This window comes from Panthera leo, chromosome C1, assembly GCF_018350215.1.
Source record: "Panthera leo isolate Ple1 chromosome C1, P.leo_Ple1_pat1.1, whole genome shotgun sequence".
NCBI lineage: Eukaryota > Metazoa > Chordata > Mammalia > Carnivora > Felidae > Panthera > Panthera leo.
The window spans coordinates 34,320,539-34,339,481 of NC_056686.1; the positions used below are offsets into that span (position 1 = coordinate 34,320,539).

Below are 18,943 nucleotides of genomic sequence, written 5' to 3' on the forward strand. Positions count from 1 at the left end.
GGCCCAGCACAGTGCCCGGCACAACCTCATTTGCTGATCTGAACTGACTTGTGCAGAGAGGTGGGGGCAATGGGGGAGAGGGGAGCACGAAGCCCTCTCTAAGGCTGCAGAGAGGGTGACAGCCTGGGGAGGCCCCAAAGGCTAGAAATGATGGGTGTCAGGCTGGAGGCCAGGAGCCGCTTTGGAAAGAGATGAGTGGGACGGGAAGTGGAGCCTGGGGCCACAGCAGCAACAGCAAAAAACTAAGGAAGCGGAAAGATGGGCGGGTGGCTCATGGACCACCCAGAGGGCCTGGGTATGTGTGCGCCACTCACCAGGAGGGCTCAGCATCGGCCTCCTGAGCTCTCAGATGCATCCCAGTGACCAAATTCAGGAGAGCAAGACCCACATCCAGTGGGGGGCCCTCCTGGGATACTGCACATAGTGAAAGCTTATGTCAAATTTCCCGAATGGAACTAGATCCTGATCCCTGACGGAAAAAGATGGTTTATCAAAACGAGTTTTTCAGAAATATAAAGAAGTAAAGCTCCCAGAGAAGACACAACAGCCCAGACACACGAGTCCACGGGGCCTGGAGTCCTCACCTTAAGGTGACTCCAGCCTGGCTTTCTGAGCACAGAGAGGGCACTGCCCACCTTGCCTCGATCTCGCAGAGACACTGGACCCAGGCCAAGCCTGCCCCTCTGGAACCTTCTTGTGCCCATCTCCTTCCTGCCTCCTTCCCTGCCTTGGTCGGTACCCCAGGTCTCTGCCCAGGGTGGCAGCCTCCTCGGAGCTCTAGAGGATGAGCTACCCTCAGGCTGGTCCTGGGCACGGCCTCAGCCACAACCCCCGGAGAGCAGGGCGCTTGGCAGCAATGTCTGGCCTCCCTGGCCTCCCACCACTTACAGGAGGCTTCCGTTCCTCCTGTTTCAAAGCTGGGCCAGTGGCCAGAGCTGGTGCCTGTGCCAGCCTCGGGGAAGATCCCACACCCCCCATGTGGTGGAGGCCTCAGCCCTCAGGGGCCTTCCCCACCGCACCCAGAAACATGAGCCAAAGTGGAAATCCGGTGATGAGCTCCCTGTGGCACAGAGAAGCTGGGCTTGACGGGAACCGGACTGAATGCTGCCCTTGCCACTGGGCTGACCCTCCCGTCACTCAGAGATGGCCCTGCCTCTTTGCGGAGTGACCACTTCACTGTCAGACACTTTGTGCCCCTTCCTCCCACCCTGACCATAAGGGGGCAAAATCAGATAGTAGTCCATGGAGCGCTCCCCCTTCCTGCGGGTGTTTCTAGTGTAGCACTGGCCCAGCCTGCAGGCTCCAGATTGGACTACCTGCTTTGAAGGCTGGCTCTGTCATTTATTAGCTGTGTAAACTTCGGCCGATTACTTAACATCTCTGTGCCTCCATTTCCTCATCTGTAAAGTGGGAATAATAACGATACCCAAGTTGTATCACATGAGTCGATACATGAACACCATGCAGAAAATGCCTGGTTGCTGGCCATGGGGAAGTTCCCTCCACCAATTCATCTCCCTCGTGGGAGCTTCCCAGGTGTTGAATACTGGTGGAGATATTCCCTCTCCCAAGTCTGGAAGGCTTAAGAAGTTGCCCCTGACCCTGAGCTGACATCTGACTTGTACCACCCGCTTCTGGAACACTCACGCATTCACACCACGTACTCCAGGCACCTCAGCTAAGAGGGGTTGGAGGCAGGAGCTCAACAAAGCCAATGGAGCTGACACCAATATCACTAATTGTTCCTGAGGCCTCTCTGGGGATACCAGGCAGGAACGCCAAGGAGGCAGGGAGGGCCAGCTCTCAGCTGCTGCCAGCCTGCTTTCCCCTTCCAAGGCTGGGCACTGTCTTCAGTCAAATCCAGGGCTCTCTATATGCTCCCTTCCTAACCCCAGGCCAGTGCCTGGGTGCTTCTAAGTCTCGCCTGACTATGCAACCTCTCTCCGTCTCCCAATGGCCAGAGTTGTGGATGCAGAGACCCCGTAGGGGAGCTCTGGCCAGATGAATGGGCTCCTGTTCTCCCTCTGCTGGTTCCCAAGAGAAGGACACTCGCCTGGGGGCAGCAGGGAGGGAGGGGCCAGCCCAGGAACTTACAAAGATGATGGCCGGAGACACAAAGCGCCAGCAGATCTGGAAGAAGAGGGGCGGCGGGAATCCCAGCATCATCTGGATGTCCTGGAAATAGTTCCGGTGCCCTGGAGAGAGCGGTGTCAGCAGGGCTGGGAGAGCAGTTTGGATAGGCGGGGGCTGGGCCCAGAGAGGCCACAGAAGCTCAGGCACTTACCATAGATGTACATGATGGACACACACATGATGCAGGAGATGACAACCAAGGAGAAGCTGGCCGCGTAGTTGTCCATTAACAGCAGCCAGTAGATGCCTGCCTACGGGCCAGTGGGCAGCTGAGCCGGGGGTGCCTGAGGCTGGGCTCCCCCACCCACTATGCCCCCCTACCTTGGCAACTCCAGCCCAACTTTTCCCTCAGGTCTTACCTGGCTGGTGAGGGGGATGCCCAGTAGGAAGCCAGCCACAGCCACGCCCAAGGTCACATAGGTCTTCTTCTGCAGGATCCACTCATTTCCCACCTCATCCACAATGGCTGTGACCAGTGTCTCTAGGAGGCAGAACTGCAGGATGTGGCCATCAGAGCAGGGGCCTGGCCTCTGGCCCTGCCTCCTCCCTCCCGAAGCCACTGGCCCAGGTCCTGCACCTCATACCTGAGTGCCCAGCCCCAGCAAGATGAGCATGAAGAAAAAGAGCAGGGACCAGAGCGGGGAGATGGGCAGCAGCGTGAGGGCCTCAGGGTAAGCCACGAAGGCCAGGCCAGGGCCGTGGTCAGCCACACGGGACACGTCCACACCCAGGTGATTGGCCATGAAGCCCAGGATGGAGAAGATGACGAAGCCAGCATAGACGCTGGTGGCACAGTTAGTGATGCTGATGATGATGCTGTCCCTGTTGGGGAGGAAAATGGGGCTCAGGATGTGCAATTTGCTTCCCTTTGCCCGGTTAGGGCTGAGAGAAGAACTGAGATGGAAAGTTCTAGGAACAGAAGGCCCCCCAACCTCTTTCCTGGTCTGCTCTGGGCCTTTCTTTATTTTTTTTTTTAAAGTCTATTTATTTATTTTTGAGAGAGAGAGAGAAAGAGAGAACCAGTGGGGGAGGGGCAGAGAGAGAGGGAGACACAGAATCCGAAGCAGGCTCCAGTCTCCGAGCTGTCAGCACAGAGCCAGACGCGGGGCTCGAACCCACGAACTGAGAGATCATGACCTGAGCCGAAGTCAGGCACTTAACCGACTGAGCCACCCAGATGCCCCTGCTCTGGGCCTTTTCAAGTAGGTTGAGGCTCTTGAGTCCTCACAGACCCTTGGGGCATCACTGTCCCCACCTTCTTCTGTGTTCTCCAGTGGCCGGATCCAGACTCAGCATTCCCAGGACCTCAAGGCCGTGAGTGGAATGGAGGGCCCTAGCAGGGGGTCCAGGGGGCTGCACTGGACCTGGGGGTCTGGGGACTCCTGGGGAAGGCTGCAGGGTAGAGGGGCAGCCCCGGGCTGGCAGGGAGAGTCTCACCGGTAGCAGTTGTTGTGGAACTTGTTGTAGGAAGCCATGGTGATGAGGCCTCCCCACGCACAGCCCAGCGAATAGAATATCTGGGAGGCGGCATCCCCCCACACCTGTGGGGCAGGACGGGCAGAGCAGCTGGGGTCAGAGGCGGGCGCCTCTCTGCCCTTCCCTGCCCCTTCCAGGCCCTCCTCCACAGCCCACCTTGGCCTCCAGGATCTTGTCCCACTGTGGGGTCAGGTAGTACATGATGCCCGTGAAGGCTCCTTCCAGGGTCACGCCGCGGACGAACAGGATGGTCAGCACCACATAGGGAAATGTGGCTGTGAAATATACCACCTGCGTGCAAGATGGGCTCCACTGGACTCCTCCAAGCTCTTCCTGCCCTGGGCGCCCCCTCCCTGGCCCCCCAACCACGGCCGGCCCTCCGGTTCCTCCTCCCCTCTCATGTCCCTTCATCACCGTCTGCCCCCGACTCCTACACACCACCCCGGCAGGGGAGGCAGGATCTTTCTGGGTGGGCACAGACCCTGCTGAGGGAGGGGTACTTACTTTCCCTGAAGACTTGACCCCTCGGATGAGGCAGAGAAACACCACCACCCAGGAGACACCGAGGCAGCCGAGGAGGGGCAGTCGCACCTCCCCAAAGTTCCCGATGTCGTCTGACAGCTTCAGCACATAGAGCCTGGGGAAGGGGATACTCTGGTTGAAGGCCGGACCCTGACACCCAGCAACAGATTCCCAAGGCCCGGGGCCCAGCCTGGCAGCTCCCTCCTTTCTCAAGAGGTCCTCGCATGTATGAGGAGGGTGTCACTGTAAGGCCCCAGCCCCAGCTAACCCCGCCCTACCCCCTCTGCCTGCTGCCCTAAGACTCCACTGGTTGCAGCCTCTCCCAGGACCCTCAAGGGCGCCTGGAGGCCGGCCTCCTCAGTCCCTCGGATGTGGAGGTCTCACTCCCTACCGGGCCCATCCCAGGCCCTGGCTTGCGTTTCTCCCTTCAGTAACATCTTCTCCTCTAGACTGGACATATCCTATCAGGCGTCACCTCCTCCAGGAAGCTTTCCGTGAGCTTTTCACCCACACTAGTCTTCTCCATCTCTGATGAACCGAGGGAGATGGTGGAGTGCTGACTAAAGACGGGAGGCTCTGGGGCGTACAGGCCTAGGCTCGAACCAGAATTCCTCCCCTAGGTATGTGTGGCTCTATCTGGTGCCCTATGCCACACCAGCAGTGCCCTTTCAATCAATCGGACACTTATGTGCCAGGCCCTGTGCTAGGTGCTGTGCATACAGACCTGAATCAGGCACGTGGGTACCACCAGGAAGGGCGTCTCAGTGCCACGGGAGGGGCACACTGGAAGGCTTCCCGGAAGAGGTGAGGCTAGAGCTAAGGTTTGAGGAATTGGGAGGAGGAAGTGCATGCCAGGCTGGGGCAGCAGCATGCAGCAGGACAGGGGGTCATGAAATAAATAACACGGCCTAGCCTGGGCATGTGAGCAGCTCAGTGAGGCTAGAACAGAAAGTAAAGGGAATAGAGAAGGGTGAAGGATAGGAAGAAGCCAGATTATAAGAAACCACAAAGTCAAGGCCAAGAAGTTTGAATTTTATCCTAGGAGCAATGGGAAGCTTCTGAAGGGTTTTTATAGGAGCATCGTCAGGGTCTCTCCTTGACTCAAAACTTTGCAGGGGCTCCCAGCTCTCACCGTGGAAAAGCCTAAGTCCTTACAGTGGCTGCAAGGCCTTAAGTGACCTACTGCCCCCTGCCTGCCATCTCTCTGGTCGCCTGTCTTCCCACCCTACTCCCCTGCACTGGCTGCCCTGGGCTCCTCGCAGTTCCTTAATCATGCCAGGCATGCCCTCCCTCAGGGCCTTTGCATGTGCTGTTTCTTCTGTCTGGTGTGCTCTTTCCCTCAAACATCCATTCACACACGTGCGTGGTATGTAGTCGTATGGGGCCCCATACTGAGAAGGCTTTGTGCTGGGTTTAATGCTCTGCCACTGGCATCTTGAAATCCTAATACATTTGAACATGGGGCCCCATATGTTCATTTCACACTGGACCCCACAAATTCTGCAGCTGGGTTTGCCAACATGGCTTCCTCCTCCGCATTTCCTTCAAGTATTTACTCAGGGTACCCTCTTTGCAAAGGGGTCTTTTCTGGCTACGCTGCTTCAAACTGCAACCCTGGCCCCAGCCCAGCACTCCTCACCCACTTCTTTGCTATATTTTCCTCCACAGCACATGTCTCCTTTTTTTTTTCTTTGTAACTTATTTATTTTATCTATTTATTTTGTGTGTCATCCATCTTCTATGAAAGCAGGAGTACCTAGCACCCCCAGTGCCTGGAAAAGTGCCTGGAACAGAGAAGTACTCCGTAAATATTTGTTGAATGGATGAGTGAACACTGTGGTAAATGGACCAGGAGGTAGAAAGGAGAGAACCTGGGGAGGGAGGCAGGCTAGAAGTGATGAGTGACAGACAAGTTCTTGAGCCTCAGTTTCCTCATCTGCAAAATGGGCATAATAACGCCAACATAGCATAATATGTAGATGAGTTTAGGTAAACACAGGCTCCCTTCTTTCCCCTCTTACAGCTAGGACCTCTCAGGATAGCTCATAGGCTGTCCTCTATCATTCTCAGCTATTTTCACTTTTTTTTCCAAATCAGTTCTCAAACCTCATGGCAGCATTTTTTAATACCTTGTGATGCGATGTTATTCTGTCCCCTCATGGGACAATGTTGCCAGGCTGTTTGCTTGGCCTCTTCTTAGCCTCAAATCTTCCCTAGAGGCCTTCCTTCACACCAGGACCAGGAAAGGGCGCTGTCCAACACGTCCCCCTCCTGCCCAACTGCCACCACTGAGATGGTACGGTGAACAGGCATCAGAGCCAGGCCTTGCCTTTGACCTTCTCTGGGCTCTTAGTCGATGGGGGAACCAAAGGAAAAGGGATGGAGAAGTTCAGGGGCTGTGGGACTACCAAGAGGCACCTGGGCCCCTTCAACAGTGCTTTCCAATCTTTTTTCCTTCATAGCACACACACAAAATACTTTGGGGCCATTGGGGTAAGCAGACAAGGGCACTCAAAGCTGAAGGCAACTGGGGGCTCCAGGCTACCCCGGTCTCACCCAACCGGGCACACCTATTCAGAACACCTGTGGCTGGGAAGCTCTGCCCCAGAATAGCCCAGGGTCCTTCTACTGCTATTACTCAGAGTTCCTTTACTTCAAGCAACAGCATTCAAAGTAGGCACTGTTTCTTTTTCCAAAGATTTTTTTTTAACTTTGTCTGATTATATATGTTAAACTGGTAGCATTTAATTTTTAATTATTTATATTATTTGCGAGGGCACAGCATTTACAATATTAGGGGCTAAAAACTAAATAATGAATTCTACCTTTCTTTTTATGGCACCATATTTATTTTTTTGTTTTGTTTTGGGACCATGTGTTTTGAGATCAATTCACCTAAGAACTTTTGGAACCCAGTACATTTATAAGTTGGCTCTTGATGCATAACATCTCTGGGATTATTCTGCATCATTTTTTAATGTTTATTTTTTTTATTTTGAGAGAGAGAGAGTGGGGGAGGGGCAGAGAGAGAGAGAGAGAGAGAGAGAGAGAGGGAGAATCCCAAGCAGGCTAAGCACTGTTAGTGCAGAGCCTCACATTGGGTTTGATCCCACAAACTGTGAGATCATGACCTGAGCTGAAATCAAGAGTCAGATGCCCGACTGACTGAGCCACCCAGGTGACCCACATTCTGCATTATTTATTAATTTCCCCAACCTGATGATAAACTCCTTGAAAACAAAGCACCCTAATCTATTTCTTTGCATCTCCAGCAGTGGATGTCACTAGGCTTACTGAACACCCATTACTGTTCTTGGTATTTATGCCACATTATCTCATTTCATCTTCATAACGACAAGGTAGGTGTTGTGACTCCTCCCATTTAATGGATGAATAGCTATGACTGAGAGAGGTTTGCTGATCTCCCAAGGCCAGACAGCTGATGAGCGGCAGAGCCACGATTTGAGTGAGGTCTGTGTGACTCCAGAACTGCCATGAAGACACTGGGAGAGGGGTGCACCACAGGCTCTGGAGGCGAGGGCATGGCCGTGAGCTCAGGGCCTACAGGCTGGAATCAGACCAGCACGCAGAGGACCGTAAAACGAGACGGAAGGGAGGAAGAGAGAGAGGAGATTATGGGCCAGAGGGTGAGCAAGAGGCAGACCCGCGTTCGGAAATCTGCCCTCTGAGCTTCTCTTGCTTCAGAGGAGTCTCTTAATCCTTCTGAGTTGTTTTCCTCACTTGTAAAATGGGAATATTTTCTCCTACCTGCCCGAGCTACCAAACAAAGTTGTGGGGCTCAAATGCGATCACACAGCTTTCCAAAGGGGTGTTGGAGACTGTGGACCGAGATCACCTGCAGAGTATCATTGGCCTAATTCACACCAGGCACCAGGCACAGTGGGACATGCGTATCCTGACACAGCACTGCTGCCTAGTTCCTTAACCTCTGAACATCAGTCTCTGAATCTGAAAAATAGGGATAACACTATACGAAATAATACTCCCGGCACACAGTAGGTGCCCAGGAAATACGGTTGTTTGCTCTCCTCACTTCCCTTGCTGAAGCCAGCCTGGGCAGCCCTCTCAAGGCTCATGTTCCCAGGCTCTCCAGGAGGGGGCAGCAGGGAGCTATCCTGCAGAGAAAGTCCTGTCTGGGACAGTGGCGAGTCAGGCGGGCCTGGCTCCAGCCCTGAGGAGAGTTCAATGGGCCACCCAATGGGCACCCACGCCCCACCCATGACCAGTTTTCTTTGACGGTTATTCTCCTTTAATTGTACTGGATAAAATCTCCAGAGCTTTGCCCTGGGTGGCCCTACCCAGCTGGGAATCCCTGGCAGATGGCCTCTGGGGTGAGAGCTTCTCACCCCGCGGAGCAGTCCCATGGGTGTGGGCAGGGCTTTGTCCTCCCAGGTTCACCCCCTAGTCTAAATCAAGTTGTCCAGTCCACGCCATGCCTCAAACGTAGTAGAATACCTAACTGGGCACTTATTTGCTTAGTTCTCTCAGTAGACGTGACCTCCATGAGGGCAGGATCTGTGTGCCTTACTCCTCATTCTGTCTCCCTCCTGAGTGCAGTGTCTGGTACCTACTAGGTGCTCAAAAACTGATCTGTCCAGCGACTGAATGGCTGAGTCTGCCCAGAGGTAATTTTGCCTGCCTCTCACTGGGAGGCAGCAGCTCTGTGGTCTACACCATGAGCCCCTGCCGGTAGTGACATCTTAGCTGTCCTTGGAGGGCTGTGGTGCACCACAGAGGCTGGCACAGGGAAGCTGGCCCTGCAGGGTCTGAGCACTGGGACCAGGCTTAGAAGATATTGACCTCCTAGGACTGCAAGTCTCCCTGGGGCCTTGGCCGTCTCCCCTATGCCTCTCTACCAGTTGGCGGAGAAACTTCAAACCCTCGGCCTGGCACGGGAAGCCCTGTGCCTTATGATGCCTCTGGCCTCTCCTGTCTCAATACTCTGTCTCACCTGTCTCCAGCTTGCCACCTCCTGGCCACAGCTTACCTGCCTGTGTCTCTCCCAATCCCTTCTACACCTCCCTCCTCCCTCCTTGGGAAGCCTTCCGGACCACTTCCTCTTGCCCCCATCCCCTCAGAACTGAACACCTCCTTTGTGTCCCCGACCACATCCCTGAGCGTATCGGCATGTAGGTACCTGGCCCTAATATGATTAGCTGCCTGTCTCCCCCCTAGATGGTGAACTCCTCAGGGCAGGGACTCTGGGCTACTCAGACCCCATGGGCACACAGAGCCTGGCAGAGCAGACCACGAAAATGTGAATGAATTAACATGGCCTACCCACACGCCCCCAACACTCTCTTCCCACGGGTTTCCCACAAGGACATGGGGAATTTCCTTTAGGACATCCTACTGTGCCCTCACAACCACCCTGTTGGGACGAGGTGTGACAGAACACCTCCAGCAACAGCTTCCCTGCAGCCAGCCCCAAGACTCCAGTCTCTGTCACCACAGAGCACAGGAGTGCCAGGCTGTCTTTCCTATGCACAGCTTGATGATGACAGCCCTGGGGTCAGGAGAGCCCTATGGCTGTCTCTCCTTGCTCTGCAGCAGTACGTCTAAGCTTAATTCACATACATTCTCGAAGAAGGCTGGTGGCCCCGCCGGTCCCCTTTATGGTCCATGGGTTTTCCACACACCTGTTACATCAGAACAGCTTCCCCTAGGTCTCAGGTCCAGCCTCTGCTCATCTGGGATCTAGGGCCTTTGCTATGCCGTTCTTACCAGGAAGCCACCCCCCTTCCCCCTGACTCTCCTCTGCGGACTTGCCTGCCCGCCGAGCCTCCCTCACTGCACTTTGTAAGGACTCTCACTTCAACATCCTGCCTTCCATCACCCTCTGGGGTGTCAGCCTCTTCTCCTCAACTAGTCTGTAAACTCCTTCTACCTCTTCATGCGCCTCTACCATGCTCTGTTCCCGGCATCCTACCTACTCTGCGGGAAGTTGCCTGACGGTGGGAGGGAGGGATGAGGCTTGGCACCAGGGGTTCCCCCCGCCCCCACCCGGCCCAGGCCCAGTGGGGCCTCACCTCCAGTACTCCTCGCTGGGGCTGGTCCTCTGAAGGGAGTGGTTGAGCAGGTGGGAAAGGTTTCCGGGTAGGGCAGCAGGCCGGGAGCCGTTGGTGAGGTTGGAGGCGTCCAGCACTCCGGCACAGTCGGGCGTGTTCCAGGGGTTACTGCAGTAGGCCCAGGGCAGCACGTGCGTCATGGATGAGAAGAAGTAGTAGAAGGCAATGCAGATGACCACATTGTAGTAGATGCCAATATACGTCGATACCACCATCATGCCGTAGCCCACACCTGGAAGAGGGGAAGGAATGGAAGCAGCCTCACACATCTAGCTGAAGGAGGCCAGGTTAATTTCGAAGCGCTTAAGGGGCGGGCTGTTATGGAGGGCCACAGAAGGGACAGGTCAAGGCCTCGGCCGGGGCAAGCTGGGGGGCAAAGGGGCTTTGTGTATACACGTGGTGGGAGGGGAGGGTGGAGGCCGAGTAAACATGGATCCCAGCATGCACCCATGGCCTTGGCCATTGATGTAGGGCTTGGGGTCAGCACCAGGGCTCCGTGGGGGTTGGCAGTGTTTGTACAGATGGGTGAGTAGGCCCCCAGAAGCCCGTGTGTGTGTGCGTGTGCACACGTGCATGTGAGTGTGTGTGTGTGTGTGTGTGTGTGTGCACCCCACCCAGGCCTCACCTTTGAACATGGGGCTGATCCTCCAGACCCCCAGGCAGCCCTGACTTGCAAACTGGCCGAAGGAAAGCTCCATGAAGAAGAGAGGGATCCCGCAGAATATCAGCATGATGAAGTAGGGGAACATGAAGGCGCCTGGCAGGCAGGGAAAGGGCGGGCTCAGGGTGGGCCTGGGGGGTCCCACCCTCTTCCTGCCAAGAACCCAACAGCGAAACCTTTGCGTTTGGCTGAGACCTGAGGAGGGTGAGCCACGCATTGAACAGGAGCCTGGGTCCGAGGTATCCTACCTACGGCCTGTCTTTGAATTTGACAGAGGCTTCCTGAGCAGAATCCTGGCCCCAGAGCCATCATGTGAGGGTGGGCTTTGATGGCTTAACCAAGCAATTTCACAAACATAAGTCACTGGGATCCTCAAATTCCCTGAACCATTTAGGGGGTTGTTGAAACACAGGGGGTATAAGACTGGGAAACTTGGGAGGTTGGGGTGCCTTTCTCCAGGGCTCCTCGCCCCGAGGGAGCAGGCTAGCAGGGTCTGGCCCAAACAGCAGATAGCCAGGGTCAGGGGGTGGTGGTCTGTGCCTTAGTAAAGGGTACCTAAGCCAGGGATGGGGGCGAAGGAGAGGAGAGCCAGAGGCCAGAGGCCAGCCTGTCTGGAGTGGGGTCTGTGCCAGGGAGGGGGTAGCCCGTGCCTTGGTGGGTAGGCTCTATCCAAGTGGGTGGTCCCTGCCCTGTGCCCACTGGGTACCTCCCCCGTTGCGATAGCAGAGGTATGGGAAGCGCCAGACATTGCCCAGGCCCACGGCATAGCCCACGCTCGTCAGTACAAACTCGATCTGGTTGCCCCAGTTGCCCCGTTTGAGGTTCTGGTCCCTCTTGGTGGCCTCGCTGGGCACAGCACCATTCTGTGGGGACAGGAGAGAAGCTACCATCAGAAAGGCATTTGTGCTCCCGTGCCTGACCCTCTGGGCCTCTCCCAGCGGGGACACCATGGACCCTCCAAGCCCCCACCCCCACCCTGGGCTTCCCCTCTGCTGGCAGGAGCTGCTGGCAGGCCTGGCAGAGAAGGGGAGAAGGGAGGAGTGGCTGCCAGAGGGTGCCAAGCGGGGCCTCCCTCACCAGCCCCCCAGCACCCCGTGCCAGGAGCACCAGCCCACCTGGGGAGCGACTGCCAACATCCGAGAGGTGGGACGCTGAGAGGGCGCTCGAGTCCACAGCCCCCCAGCCCCAGCCCCTCCAAAGCCTCCCCTCTCCCCTCTGGGTGAGGATCTGGGAGCAGCTGAGCCTCATACCAAGCAGCCAAGTCGGGCTGGGCACAAAGGGGCCTGTGTCCAGACAGCCCCCCCCACCCGCCGCTACCACATCACCAGGCTGAGCACGCTGCCCATGGGCAGGCGGTGCGGGGGAGGGGATGCCCGACCCCTTCCCCCCAGCTGAAGGCGCTTTCCTGGGGGCACAGGGTGGGCAGGGCTGTGAGGTGGGGGTTGGAGGAGCAAGTGAGCAGGGCCAGACTTGGGGAGGGCGTTCTGGGACTCTGGGTGGGAGGGCCCAGGGGAGCCATCTATATCGCCCGTGGCTGGGGAGAGGGCCCTGGGGAAGCTGACCTGGGCTGGGTGGTGCTGGCCATGAGCTGGGGGAGGAGACCAGAGTTGTAGGCACCACGCCAGACTTGGAGGACAGATTCTGCTAGGGGAAACAGAGGGAGGGACTCCGGAAAAAGGTCTCGGAGCTGAGAGAAGGGGGCTGGCCAGGAAGGGCTGAAGAGGGGATTTGCCCCAAGGAAAGGAAGTCAGGCCTTCCTGGAGAGCTGCAGGGCTGGGCTGGGTGGCCTGAGGCCCCACTGAGGACAGCCCCTTTTAAACCCCAACCGTACTATTGGAACTGGCTCAGCAAGTCCCTTTATAAGTGTAAATGCACCCCTTCCCATGCCACGCCCATTCCACCCCCTCCCAGGGTGAACAGGAAATCAAGCCACCTTGAGCAAGAGCCTAGAGGTTGGGGGGGGTGGTGTCTCACTAGGAGACAGGGACCCTGAGAATCACCAACAGAGAAGCACAGTCCTTGAGTGACAGAGAGAGCCTCTCAGAGATGGGCTATTCTCTTGAGAGAAACAGATAGGAATCCCAGGAGGACACCGGGATCAGAGACAGAGCAGCATGGCTTCTGAGGGATGTTGCTGAAGTGACACTGACCCTCAGCTTGAAAGAGACATATTCAAGGACAACAGTCACACTGGCCAATAAACAAAGAGGTCTGGTGCTTTGAAATGCTGTCGGATCCTGACACTGACCCACAAATGCAGAGGGAAGGAACGGCTTCATTGGGACCTGTGTGCTTTCCAGAAAGGCCCATTTGGGAATGCAGGCACAGGAGGCACCAGCGGCCAGTGGAGGTCCCAGCCAAGCACCCCTTGTTCCCATGGTGGGCAGATTTTGGCTTGCATGCCACGGGCACCACGGCAGAGACACCCTTGTGGATCAACTGTCCTGCACACGCAATCAAGCATTGCCCCTGGAGGAGACACTGACCTTCACACCCTCCAGGGAGGTCTGGGGACACAGCACCAGGAACCAGGGTCCCCTTCAAGGAGCACCCGGAGCAAATGGACGGGCTGAAAGAGTCTACATACATTCATTCACACAACCATGGAGATTTACTAACACCTACTGTGTGCCAGGCCCTCTGCCAGGCATTGGGAATCCAGCAGTGAACTAAACAGACACCCCTACACACTCAGAGCTCAAAGTCTAGTGGGGAAGCAAGCCATCAATGAAATAAACAAATATGTGATTTTCATATGCAGCCACAAGGTGACCACAGAGTGGAAGTTCTCAAGTCACAGGAATATGGAAGGAGGCCAGGTGAGGGGCAAGTAGGGTGAAGTCAGGAAGGCTTCCCTGATGAAGGGGCCTGAAGGCCAGTCTGGCTCTGGGAGAGGGTGGCTCACAGTCTGAGCGTGCCCTCTGGGACCGGCCCCTACTGAATCTCGCCTAAGGCTGTTATCACCTCCTAGGGCCTTCTTTGGGACAGGCCTAGCAATTCTGCACAGTCCAGGGGGGCATTTTTTCAGAGGCTGGGAGGCCTGCTTGGGGGCAGTTTATGCATTCCCAAACAAATCCCGGTCAAATAGGGCTCCTATATGTTGACCCTACAATAACAGTTTTATTCTGTCCAAAGCTTGTTTACTTAGGGGCACAATGGGAGACTGTGGCAGCTGCGGAGTACATGGGTGGGGTCACGAAGCAGTGGTTACAGCTGTAAAAGAGACACTCGAGGGTCCAGGATGGTTTCATGGGCAGGGCAGAGTCAAGGCCCGTTGCCGAGACCGAGGCCGAAGCCTCTCTCCTGGCCCCAGCCACCCGCCCTCGCCCACCCCAACCCCCCACCCCCCACCCCCGCAACCAAGCGCAACAGGACGAGACTTGGGGTTCTGGGGTCTGCTCCTTCCCTGGCATCGAGGGGGACAGCAAGGGTGGTGATGCCCCCAGCCACGTGCCACAGGCAGCCACTTGGCTGAGCCCTCGGGAGCCAGCACTGCTCAGTTAATGAGCAGCATACCACTGGGCCTTGCGCTAACCACTTCAGCCCTGCTGGCCACAGCCCACAACTCGGGGAGGGGAGGCAGGAGGCCTGGGACAGAGGCCTGGGACGGGGGAGCTGGGGATGGGGCTCTAGTGGAAGTTCCCAGCAGCACTAGGGGTCTGCAGTGCAGAGAGAGCTGGAGGTCAGTGACACCCTGCAAGCAGTGTGAGAAGCGCCCGGCAGAAGCAGCACAGCTCCCGCTCCCCAGCCCTGCATCTCAGCACTGTGGGGCCGCCTCCTGGAGCTGTGGCTGGGAGGTCACTGTGGGAGCCTCCCCATGGCCAGGACTTCAATTCCAGCACGAGCTCTGCTCAGGCGACTTGGCTGGTGAGGGCTTGGCTCTCTGCAGAGGATAGAGCAAGCCTACCTTTCTCCAAGTACACTGGAAGAAAGGATCTCCAAAGTGCTCTTCGAGGCTTCTGGGGGTTCCAGTTCCCTTCTCTGTTCTCCTCTGGGGACTCTCTGTCACTTCCTTCCTGGGCAGCAAAGCCCATGGCTGGTGAGCGTTTCCCAGTGCTGCCTAGATTTTGTTCTCCTTGCATAATCTTCCCTATCCTATGCCTCTCATTTTCTCCATCTGCCAGGTGGACGCCTGTGTCACTGATAAGAACTGTCCCTGCAGTGGACGTCGGCCTGGAGGTGCCCACGAAAGAATCCTTTGGTGCTCATGGTTTCACCCAGACTGGCAGTCTTTCTGCCTAACCCAGCTTAGCCCTGCCGACTGGCCGGGCTCCAGGTTTCTCCTGCCCATCACCCATCTTTCACTGTCTGCCCCTCGCTGCTCTCTCTTCCTCCCCTGCTCACACCTCGGTGGTGAATTAAGCCATGGTGGCCTGGTGCTTCTTCCCCAGACTCCCTGGATAGCCCCCACCCTCACCTCTGACTCCATGGCCGTGGGCCTGATGGTGGTCTCTAGGATATGGACAGCCCTGCCCTGTGCCTGAACTCCCCCAAGTTGGGCAGAATGCAGGCTTTGGAGCTTTCTTTCCATGGTTGAGTGCAGTGAGCTGGATGATCATCCTCCACGTTGTCTACCGTACAACGTGCATAAGACCCTCAGATGCCCCTTCCCCTTAGGAGCAGTCCTTAAGGCAGCAGTGTCCAGTCCCGCACAGGGACTTGTGACCTCCCACCCCTGTGCCTGGCTAGCCGGATGAGCCATTCCGAGCAATCACTTACATAAATCCTTTCTGTAGCCCAGTGCCTGGCTTATTCCTGCTCTAGACGAACTCTTGGAACTAGGGGTGTTCAGCTATGAGGGCAGAATCTCGATCTCCTCTCTATGTCTTGGGCTTGGCAGGGCAGGACCCTGCACGGGGCAGTGAGAACCCCAGCATTCTAGAGCCTGCTCCCCCAGTGACTCTGGGCAGGTCATTTCCACTCCCTGCAACTCAGCGTCCTTAACTAACTATGAAATCAGTGGACAGACTAGACAACCTCAATAGATCTACTAATTTCTGTGATTCTGCCTTGCCTGGAATATTCCTATTTCTGACTCTCTCCTGTATCTTCCATCCGTTCCCACTAACTTTCTAAATGACTTTTTTAAATGTTATTGTTTTTCTTCTAATTATAAAAGCATTACAAGCTTAGCACCAAAAAAAAAAAAAAAAAAAAAAAAAAAAAGAAAAGAAAAAGAAAAGAAAAAAGGAACCTACAGCAAAGAGTAAAAATGAAACAGAGCTGCAAAGCCCACCCCCAGAGGTAACCACCACCACTGGACGTACCTCCTCCTTTCGTCACGCACAGTCTTAGAGACAGCCCAGACTTCTACCCTGGGCTGTGGCTCTCCTCTGGCTCCTCACTCCCGCCTTCCCAGATCAGTGTCCCCTGGATATTTTTGTGAATTGTGAGCTCCCTCCTCCTGCTCTCCGTGGACACTAAAGAATCCTGGAGCTGCCCTGGCTGGGCGGGCCCCGCTGGGATCCAGCAGGCCTCTTGTTCAGGACTCTGCAGCCCCAGGGTTTGCTCATGGGATGAAGTCCCATCCAAGACAAACTTTATGGAGGAGGACAGACAAGACCCCACATCCCAGACTGACCTTGAGCCAAATCCAGATCACTGGCAACTTTCTCTGAGCCCCAGCGGGGAATTCAGGCAGAATAGCCATTACAGTAAACTGTGGCTGCCTTAGAAGACCTCACGACCTCCTTGCCCCCCTAGATTCTTGCCCCCCCCCCAAGTTATCTCCCATCAATCCAGGAGCCAGGCTGGCCCTTAGGTAGCACCCTTCATCTTGCCTGGCTTATCCAGATATGGGAAAGAATCCGGGGCCAGAGGTGAAGAAGCAGGACCATGGGAAAATCCACCCTAGTCCCGAGCAGTACCCAGGGGCTGTTTGTGACTCCTGCCCCAAGGAAAACTTGAGAGCAAGCTCTGGGCACCTGTTAGGAGTCCAAGCCTTCAAGCAGGTGAGAGAACCAAAGGCATGCCCTGTGCTGTTTCGTCCAGAGCCCTCATTGGTGGAGACAGACCTGCCGACATTGTTTAGAGCAGACAGGAGATGCACCCCCAGGCACGCCAGGCTTCTCTCCAGGCCCTGGGGAGCAGCGAAGGGGAATACTGGGTGGGCCCTGCCCCTGCCCTGGAGAAGCCCAGCAGCCCTGTCTCACACTGCAGCAGCTGTGGGCAGCCTCTACCCCAGTCGGTTGGCAGCAGGCTGGCACTCTGGGAAGTAGCTTTGGTTTGTGACTCTGGCAGTTCTCAGGTTTGAGGGCAGCCCTGCATAAAGCTTCTCCCAAACCCAACCCATGTCTCCCCAGAGGACATTCCTTCTCTGGCCTTCTGAAGGTCAAGTCAGGATGCTCTACAGGGTGGGGAGGATGGCTTTCTCCGTCCCCAAACCCTCGCTGCCATCAGCCCCACTGCCCCTGACATCGTTGCCCATCCCCAGCTTCTAGGGATGAGGCCACACTGATGCCCACCCAGGCGCTTGCCGTGGACACTGTGAACGTTCTCTGGGGTCTCTTGCCTCCCAGCTGAGCCTCCCATCCCATCCTCTTCCCCCACCCTCACTGCTGAGTCCATGTACCACGTCCCCTGCCCCCTCACTCACTCTCCCCATAGGAGTAACTGCCGTGGCACGGACAATGGGGCTGTATTGATTAGTACAATTCCTGGGCACCTCCGGCCCGTCTCCCCGGGAGCTAGGACAATGCAGCTTTGATACACAGAGCAGATTCTCAGCAGGTCCTTGGGCTGGGGGAGCCCTCACACCCCCACTCTCCTCCCCCATGCCCCCACCACATAGCTAACTCTTCCTGCACTCCTTTGCACAGTTGCAACTTTCTGGGTCACTTTTGCCGGTGTCTGTCTCGCTGGCTGGCTGTGCCTGCCCCTCCCTGGCACAGACCACTCAGCCCCTCTCCCCACCCCCAGCCCAGCCTCCCAGACCGCCTGGCTCCACGGAGGGGGCTCAACCTCTGGGAGGTGACTGACCTGTTCTGGGGAGGAGGGGGCCACAGGTCCACGAGCCGAGGCCATCCCAGGATGAGCACTCAGAGCGGAGTGCGCGTGTCTCCGCTGCTCATTCACACCTCTGCCAGCTCTAGGCGACACTGACGCATCCCCTGCCTCTCTCACTGCCGGCTGGGCAGCGTCAATTACTTTCACCTCATCTCCTCCCCAAGCTCTGCCTACCCCCTCCGCTGGCCCTCCCCCTCCGGCCAGTCCCCATGCAGCCCGGCGCGGGTGCTCCAGAGCTAGAGTGAGGCATGGGGTTTGTTGTGTTTTCCCCTTGTTCCCAGCAAGTTATTGGAACAAAACATACACTCACATACTCACAACCACAGAGTGAGGCAGAGCGAGCGCGGAAGACAGTGAGCGGCCTCAGGGCCTAGACGCTTCTGAGCTCCCAGTCCTGGCACTTGGTGGGCTCCTGGTAGGGTGGTTGGGTGTCATTGGGCACTAGACACATTAAAGGGCAGGAAGAAGGGGGCATCGTCCACAGGCACTACCAAAGCAGCTTAGACTTCATAGAGTGGTGTGGGCTGGGGGGGTGTTGGGCCCTGGAGCTGTTCCCCTACAAGAGTTAGAGACTCTCAACCAGCCAAGATGATTGAGAATGTGAGTGACCATGCAAGAAAGCTCGGGCCTGCACTGTCACTTGCCCTAAGAAAGCTGGCGCTAGCCAAGAGAGTGGTCACCACAGAGTTCAGACAAAGGCGGAGCCACGCAACAGAATCCTTGAAGATTTGCACGGCACTGCCCAGAACCCCAGACGTTGCTCTGGGAGTATGTGCTGTGTGGGCTGGGTACAGACCAGCACGTGTCACTGTAACCGGGGCGAGAGGTCACTCAGACCCATCCAGTCCCACTTCTCTGGGGCCACACTCGCTAGTCAGTCTCCAGCTGATGCTGAGATACCACAAACCAGCAGTCAGGAAGGCGGGCATGAGTATTCTGGTCCCGGGAAGGTGCACCTGTCCTCGGAAATTGATAGGTTGGCAGAAGGAAGGATCTTGGTAAGCATCCACCAAATGGAAGCATGCATGGATTCTAATGTAAAGAATAGCCAGCTTTT

The 18,943-nt window shown here is 56.3% G+C and overlaps 1 protein-coding gene across 4 annotated transcripts in view; it reads right to left on the bottom strand.

The window, feature by feature from the left end:
- The window catches only part of SLC6A9 (solute carrier family 6 member 9), a 31,404-nt gene that overhangs the window by 2,092 nt on the left and 10,369 nt on the right, over nucleotides 1-18,943 (bottom strand). For 2 of the 4 annotated variants that reach the window (XM_042951787.1, XM_042951786.1), the window contains exons 3-12: nucleotides 11,588-11,744; nucleotides 10,846-10,977; nucleotides 10,182-10,452; nucleotides 4,114-4,246; nucleotides 3,766-3,900; nucleotides 3,571-3,674; nucleotides 2,718-2,955; nucleotides 2,493-2,627; nucleotides 2,285-2,384; nucleotides 2,095-2,195 (exon numbers count right to left, since the gene is read on the bottom strand). In XM_042951787.1, coding sequence (XP_042807721.1) covers nucleotides 2,095-2,195; nucleotides 2,285-2,384; nucleotides 2,493-2,627; nucleotides 2,718-2,955; nucleotides 3,571-3,674; nucleotides 3,766-3,900; nucleotides 4,114-4,246; nucleotides 10,182-10,452; nucleotides 10,846-10,977; nucleotides 11,588-11,744 — 1,506 coding nt within the window. The remainder of the gene's footprint in view (nucleotides 1-2,094; nucleotides 2,196-2,284; nucleotides 2,385-2,492; nucleotides 2,628-2,717; nucleotides 2,956-3,570; nucleotides 3,675-3,765; nucleotides 3,901-4,113; nucleotides 4,247-10,181; nucleotides 10,453-10,845; nucleotides 10,978-11,587; nucleotides 11,745-18,943) is intronic. The other 2 variants (XM_042951788.1, XM_042951789.1) reach the window with 2 other exon arrangements.